The sequence below is a fragment of the Alosa alosa genome, chromosome 14 (genome assembly GCF_017589495.1).
Source record: "Alosa alosa isolate M-15738 ecotype Scorff River chromosome 14, AALO_Geno_1.1, whole genome shotgun sequence".
NCBI lineage: Eukaryota > Metazoa > Chordata > Actinopteri > Clupeiformes > Clupeidae > Alosa > Alosa alosa.
The window spans coordinates 7733184-7740390 of record NC_063202.1 but is presented as its reverse complement, the minus strand read 5'-3'; the positions used below and the strand labels follow the sequence as shown (position 1 = coordinate 7740390).

Below are 7207 nucleotides of genomic sequence, written 5' to 3'. Positions count from 1 at the left end.
CATAAATGGTCATATGTATTTTTTTTTTTTTTTTTTTGTCTTTATTCAGTGTTTATTATTTAAACATCAGACTTCATAGCTGAATAATGTTTTTGTTTCTACAAGCAAAATACTTTATTTTATAAATAGTATTATTTATAGTATAATATTCTGGCGCAGGTCCTATTGAGTATTGTACATGAATTTACAAACTATCTCATAGGATTATCAGTACACATTTACAGACTGAAAAGCGTTCATTCAGAAATACAAAGCAAATATAATGTACAAAAGTCATAAATTACTTGCTCTTTCAAATGTTCCATTACTCTATTACAAATTCCTGCATTTACAATTTTTAACGGCAATCCAAGCAGCGAACCCCACTTCAGTTAACTATCTACAACCTAATACTTGATCCCAATGGGGGTGTTACAAAACAAAATAAATAAGAAAATAAATTATTTTTCCAAACTCGAAGACAAACCAACGTTTGGCACTTTTGTTTGCAAAGGCAGTGTAACATGCTCAACACTCGAAACCTAGAGGAATGTTAGCTGGACGTGAGCCTTCACATGGATATTGCTTCTATAGGGCCACAATCATATCAAACATTTGCTAATTTGTTGTCTAACATTTGACTAAGTGTCTTAGTCAGCAGGTTTCACGACTTTTTCATCATGCTCAATGCACCATGTTTGTTCCAAATGTTGTCATGTCAGTTACAAGCAACAAAAAAGACTTCCTGATAATAATAGTCCAATAACAGTCCTGATAGTTATTCCAATGATTGTTCAGTGGTGGGACGTGGGAGTATATACAGTTCTGTTATGGCACTGTCAAAGGTTTTGGCAAAGGTTTTGGAGCAGTCCCAACTTGACATGCTGCTGAAAAATGTTGCAAGATTATATAAGCATCCTATTTGGGGGAAATACATTCTGTCAAAGTGCCAAGCCCATATTTTTCAATCATCTTTCTGTGTGTTTACACAGAGCATCAGCCAAACTGAACCAGTCGCTGCGTTTATTGTGTCTGGGTGTTGGAGTAGATCCAACCATGATCAATCATGAGTAGATAGTGATGACCTCTCGACCCCCTCCTCTCACCAACAGAACTCTTTCGAGACCCTCTGTCAAGACTTCCAGGAACTCCATGTCTGAGGAGCAGTTAAGGACACATAATGCAAAACAGGAAGTCTGGCATAAGAACCATATGGTGTCTGTCCATGTGCCAATTCTATTCCCAAAAAAGTACCATATGCTAGTCACTCAGGCATATAAGCACAAGCAGAACCTCTTCTTTACTGGTTCCAACTCTGTAATGTAAATCTGGTTTCTAGGCCAAGTATACTTGCATATACAAGAAATTTGGTCTCTGCATTTATCCCATCTGTGAATTAGTGAACACACAGTGAGGTGAAGCACACACTAACCCGGAGCAGTGAGCTGCCTTGCTACAGCGGCGCTCGGGGAGCAGTGAGGGGTTAGGTGCCTTGCTCAAGGGCACTTCAGCCGTTCCCACTGGTCGGGGATCAAACCGGCAACCCTTCGGTTCCAAGCCCGAAGCCCTAACCAGTAGGCCACGACTGCCCTAACTACAACACTCAACCAGATTAAAGGTTTTCTGTCATTCAGATACATGTTAACTATGACAGTGATGACATATTTCTCCCATGTGAGTAAAGGATACAGTTTTCATCCCCGTCTGTGTTGCGAGGAGGACCAGGCATGTTGAGCAACACCAGCCTTGCATCATGTGATCTGTTTACGATGACTTCATTGAGCTTAACAGCTGTGTGCATTCTTCGTACATTAGACTGATCCCTAAAAAATGCAAATAAACTCAAGTCAACACAAATGCATCTAAGACACCATCGGTGTTAATTTCAGTTGTCTTCAATAAACAAGCAGCAAAATGCTTGCAGGCTGACTTACAGACCGACCCACTCTCTGCTTGCACAACAGCAAAAACAGAGTGAGAGAAAGCATTAGAGCGACAAGGTTAAAAGAGATGTGTCTGAGATGCCTGAAGTTACGGCTCGTTGTACATACGGTTTGATACTGATGAGCTCTCTGAAGTTCTCTGGAGCATTGGTCCGGTTCCTCCTCTCGGCCTCACACTTTTCCATCGTCCAGGTCATCTGGATTTTATCAGGGACGGGCTCCGGCACGTCCTCCTCCTCGTCTGAGTACAGGCTGCCCATGCGGATCATGGAGTGCCGGTCCTTCACCAGCTGGGCCTGGGAGAATGTTTCACAGACATGCAGTGAGGCTAAAATATTTTCAGAGCCGCAAATGGAAACCCTTGTTATATTCGAAAGGCCAATAGGTAATTGCGGATGGTCCTGGAGGCATTTACCTCTCTCTCTCTCTCTGTGTTGGACAACCTCATCTGTCTCAACATCTGAGACCTCTGCTCCATCATCAGAGTCCGCTCATATGTGTACGCAGAGATATCACTGTCGTGCTGGGGAGGGGTGAGGAGTGGGGTTTATACATGATAATCACAAGATGTTACTTTGATGAATTCACATTAAGGATGTTTAAGGAAATATATCTATTAGCATTAGTACACAGAGATGGGGTGGATACTGGAGCCTACCATTTCCACCACCTCTACTTCAGCCTCTATCCTTAGCTGGTAGAGGAAGGTGGCCAGGTCTTTCTTCATCTGAATGCTGTTGTCGTCCATCTGGGCCACTGTGAAGATGCGCATTTTACACTTCCGCCAAACCTTTAGAGTAAGTGAGAGTAAATGAGAGGTGTTATTATTGACTTAATCAGTCTGTGTCTAGAGATTCCTTGATTTTCAAAGTTTCTATGTTCATTTTGATCATTTTGACACCGCACATGGATAATTGAAAATAAAAAATTTCCAAAGTTAACTGAATTTATATGAATGACAATGGTACAAATCCTGCATATTGTCACTTTAGTTCTCTTAGATGCTTTACCATAGACAGTGATTATAAGAAGACAACACCCTCTCACCTTGTGCTGTTTAAGGAGGAAGGGAAGCAACATGAGCATGCCACCGTCATGGACAATCCACCAGACGTCAATATGGCCATCAATGAAGCGCTCGTGGTTGCTGGGGTAGAAGGACACATTCTTTGGCACCATGAGGGCCAGGTGAGCCGCTGTTATGCACCTGACCGTATCTGCAATGACCACAAGCCAAACTCATCAGAGATGCAGTGTACCAAACTATAAACAGTGACTTTTCGAAGCTCTCCTTTTGTATCATTACAGCATGAATATATCAACAGACATATCAAAACACAGACACACACACACACACACACACACACACACACACAAAGAGCATACAGAAGAAATGGGAATAGCTTGTTTGTAATAACAAGTAATAATGCAATCCATCAATGTTTGTATAATGTAATCTATCAAATATTTTATTGTTTGTTGCTTCAGATGTTTAGGTGCTTTACTATACATGTTTCACCAATCATCATCATCATTGTAACTAATAATTTTACAGACTGCACTCACTGATGAAGGTCTTCCAGGCCCGAGGGTCCTCACTCTGTCTCCAGCCGTATGGCCAGCCCATAACCACGGTGTTGTGCTTCATCCCGCCCAGACCACACGACTGGATGAGATGGGCAATGCCCTCTCGTACTTTTGACGTCACCACGGCCTGACAGAAACCTTTCACCCTCTCAATCTCCATCATGTTTTTAATCGCCTGAAGAAAAAAAAAAAAAAAGTTATGTGAAATTTACAATTTCAGTTTGTAGTTAAAACTGTAGCATGTGCATTGAAGAATATAACTATGGGTCACTCTGAGACCAAAAATATGACTTCTAGTAGTGGTACCTGTTCAGCTGCTTGTGTTTCACCATAGCTGTCAAGGAAGTTGCCCTGAATGACAGACCCAACTATGGTCAGGCCTTTCCCAGCCTTCAGCTGGGAGGCGAAGGTCAGCAGTCTGGGATACTTCACGTGTAGGTCCTCATCTAACTTCAAGAGCACCAGCAGCTGAGGCCTGAGGGAATTGAACGATAAAAAAATATCTAAAATTTCATGTAATATTTCATGTATGCTTTGGCAGAACACTGTTGTTGCTTTCACTGCTTGAACCCTTACAGCACTATTTGATAACCCTAGTGATATGCTCTCACAGCCTGCTCTGTTTGAGAGGTTTTTTTGGCCACAAAGGTTGCTTTTTGTTGGTGATTTTGTTTTTGACAGTAAATAGGCTAATTGATTTGCCGCTGTGTGAATTCCTTACCTCTAGCACTAGGAATTGAATCTCACATCTCTCCTGTGTATATTTGAAACTCCTACCCACCCAAGGAGGTTATGTTTTCACTTTGCACTTTGTTTGTTCGTTGGTTTTGTGCAGGATTACTATTACAACTACAGGCCTGATTTACAAGAAAGATAAGAACACTTTGAGCAACTCTGATGGCTTGGCAAATTTAGTTTGACTTTTACATGATAAGATACAGCATTTGGCAGTGGTCCATGCTTTCTGGGAGGCCTTGCTGTTTTTGTTTTGGTTTGGTTTGTTTTGTTTCGTAGGTCTGTTTTCGGCAGTCTAGAGGATACCGACCTCCAGTTTTTGGTATGAGGTGGTCCTGCCTCAAGGCGTAGGAGGGCGTAGCGAGCAGCACTCAAAGATAATCCCCTTATCCCATCCCCCCACTCCTTCTCAGCTCTTAGAAAGAGAGAGGGAGAGAAAGAGAGAGGTTTTATACAACACACTCCTTTAATCAAAATAGCATAAATCATGCATGTAAACAACAAGATAAGAATCTGAACTCACCCTTGATACTCAATGTACTTGTATATCATTCCAGCTATTCCCATAGCCACAATGGCGTAGTACCAGGAAGAGATGAACATCAAAGCCAAACACATGCTCATCCCCAGAAAAGAGAGAGCCCTAAAAGCAGAACACGCTCAGAACATTACTCTTAAAAGACCATTACTCTTCCAATAATAGGGTTCATTACAGTTTGGCATAATGTCTATATCCCTTTATGCTATGATGTCATAATGTTTATCTACGGTGTACTTTTCCAAGTAATTTAACAGGTAGTGTCTCCGCCTTAGATTTCCTTGGAAAGGACACTTAGGTAATAGTAGGATTGACATTAAAAAATATTAATTCGCTGACAGGACACACCTATCGCAGGAAGGGTAATTATAACTAACTAGCAGGGACTAATCTGATGACTCACCAGTGGTAATATTTGAACCTTGGCCTCCAGTTTGGAGTTCGGAGTAGTGTTTGCACTGCACAGGCTAAGTTCACAAACAGGTAACACATCAGGAAGAACCTGTTGGGCAAATTAAAACATTAACATTGTACACATGTGTACCTTTTATGGGTAAACTCACCCCTATACAATGTTACTTCTAGTTTCAGCATTTTAACATCTTGTGAAATTAGGGTGAAAGAGACTGGTTGCAAATGGAGTGTACCACCCAAAAGCTGAAATGTGTTCCAATAATTAGTCTGATTTCTGATAAATTCATATCAGATAACTGCCATAAGCAAGATGCCAGTACCATTAAAGAACCTTCCATGAGGGAGTGTACTTAATGAGTTATAAGCCACATGTATACGGGTTCGACTGTGGTCTCACATTGAGAGAATAGGCGCCACCATATCCAACGAGGCGATGAGAATACCCAGTTCAGCAATGAGGCCAGTCAACAGCAGGGCCCACGTGGGTTCCCCATTGGCCTTGCTGTGTCCAAACACCTAAAAGGAAACCACAAAACGTGTTGACTGAGCATTGCCATAACGTTTATTCTTAGCCAAACTTTGCATGTGGAAATGCAAATGCAACCATGCATATCTGATGTACTGCTGTTTTTTTTTTTTTTACTTCCTGTTGCACACAATGTGCTTATTGCTGACCAGGACTTGCCCAGCATGACCAAGGCGGAATTAAAAACTAGATCTACTTGTAGCAGGTTACAGAACCCTACCCTGAGAAAAGGGATGATGTTGTCCTTAGCAATGGCCTGCAGCAGCCGAGGAGCCCCGGTCAGGGACTGCAGCCCAGCTCCCACCGTGGAGAAGAAGGAGCCGACCACAATGACCCAGGGCGAGGGCCAGGAGAGGGTGCCCACCACCAGGTTCTTACTGACAGCGTCCCCAAACCTGCAGCGTTCAGTTCAACTCAGTGACTGGAACACAATCAGGAAACTGTACAACAACCACACTGACTAGGAAATAAATAGTAAATAAATAAATAAATAAATAAATAAATAAATAAATAAATAAATAAATAACCAATTACTGGCCAGGATCTGTCCTAGACTAAAAGCTTTTTCCATGGAGAATGAAGTTTTCTTTTAGTCTAGGATGAGGCTTAATCCGTAAAATATGCTTGAAATCCGACCCTACAGTAGCCATTCAAAGGATTTAAAAGCGTTGTAAATTGAGCTAATGATGCATTGCACTGTGCTGAGAGTATAATCCACAGTCTCCTTACTTGTCTCTTAGGACCGCACCCTCTATACACCCACCAAACAAGACCACCGAAGTCATATCTGTGGAACCAACAGTTAAGGGTAATATTTCAAATCAATACATTATCATTTCAACATCAAACTGACTTTCACCAAAGTGAAACACAAAACTTTAGCTGCAGCTGTAGAGACTTGGCTTATGCTGCTTCAGGAACTAGATGTACCATATAGCATTACATGATATGACAAGCTGCTAAAATCCAAAAAATAAATCCACTTTTCAACTTCTATCCATCCCCTGCTTCTGCAACTCCTGGTAAACCGGCAGTCTTATTTAAATGTCCTCCCATTGATTGCTCAATAGTTGTTGAAATCTGGTTGAATAATTGTTGAATCAGCTACTTGCTTATGTATACTTGTTCATTTCACAAAATGTTCAAATTTTAAAATGTAAGTGCATTACCTCACTAAAATATCTGTTTGTGCATGCATGTTGCTGTGTGTGTGTGTGTGTGTGTGTGTGCATGTGGGTGGAAATATCTGCCCATGATGCTGCTCTGAAATTGATTCAATGTACAAATACACATGCTCACACTCAGAAACTGCGATCATAGGGGTCTGAGCAGCTATTGAATTATGCCAGTTATAGCACCCCCTAATGGACAGTGTGTGTCCATTGTGCTCAAAATTTGGCATTTAAAGATTGAATGAAACGCTTCTATTCCTTATCAGCCTAGTGTGGCCCACCAAGTTTCATGTGCTCAAGGAACCATAATAAA

At 41.5% G+C, this 7207-nt stretch overlaps 1 protein-coding gene across 2 annotated transcripts in view; it reads right to left on the bottom strand.

The window, feature by feature from the left end:
* Window positions 1-2: 2 nt before the first annotated feature.
* Window positions 3-7207, bottom strand: part of slc12a4 (solute carrier family 12 member 4) — a 28908-nt gene continuing 21703 nt past the window's right edge. The window contains exons 11-24 of one of the 2 annotated variants that reach the window (XM_048262992.1): window positions 6452-6509; window positions 5943-6117; window positions 5594-5712; window positions 5186-5284; window positions 4768-4887; window positions 4555-4659; window positions 3816-3984; window positions 3489-3684; window positions 2970-3139; window positions 2581-2712; window positions 2338-2445; window positions 2031-2218; window positions 1669-1802; window positions 3-1135 (exon numbers count right to left, since the gene is read on the bottom strand). In XM_048262992.1, the coding sequence (XP_048118949.1) occupies window positions 1044-1135; window positions 1669-1802; window positions 2031-2218; window positions 2338-2445; window positions 2581-2712; window positions 2970-3139; window positions 3489-3684; window positions 3816-3984; window positions 4555-4659; window positions 4768-4887; window positions 5186-5284; window positions 5594-5712; window positions 5943-6117; window positions 6452-6509 (1865 nt within the window). In that variant the 3' untranslated portion in view covers window positions 3-1043. The remainder of the gene's footprint in view (window positions 1136-1668; window positions 1803-2030; window positions 2219-2337; window positions 2446-2580; window positions 2713-2969; window positions 3140-3488; window positions 3685-3815; window positions 3985-4554; window positions 4660-4767; window positions 4888-5185; window positions 5285-5593; window positions 5713-5942; window positions 6118-6451; window positions 6510-7207) is intronic. The other variant, XM_048262991.1, reaches the window with a different exon arrangement.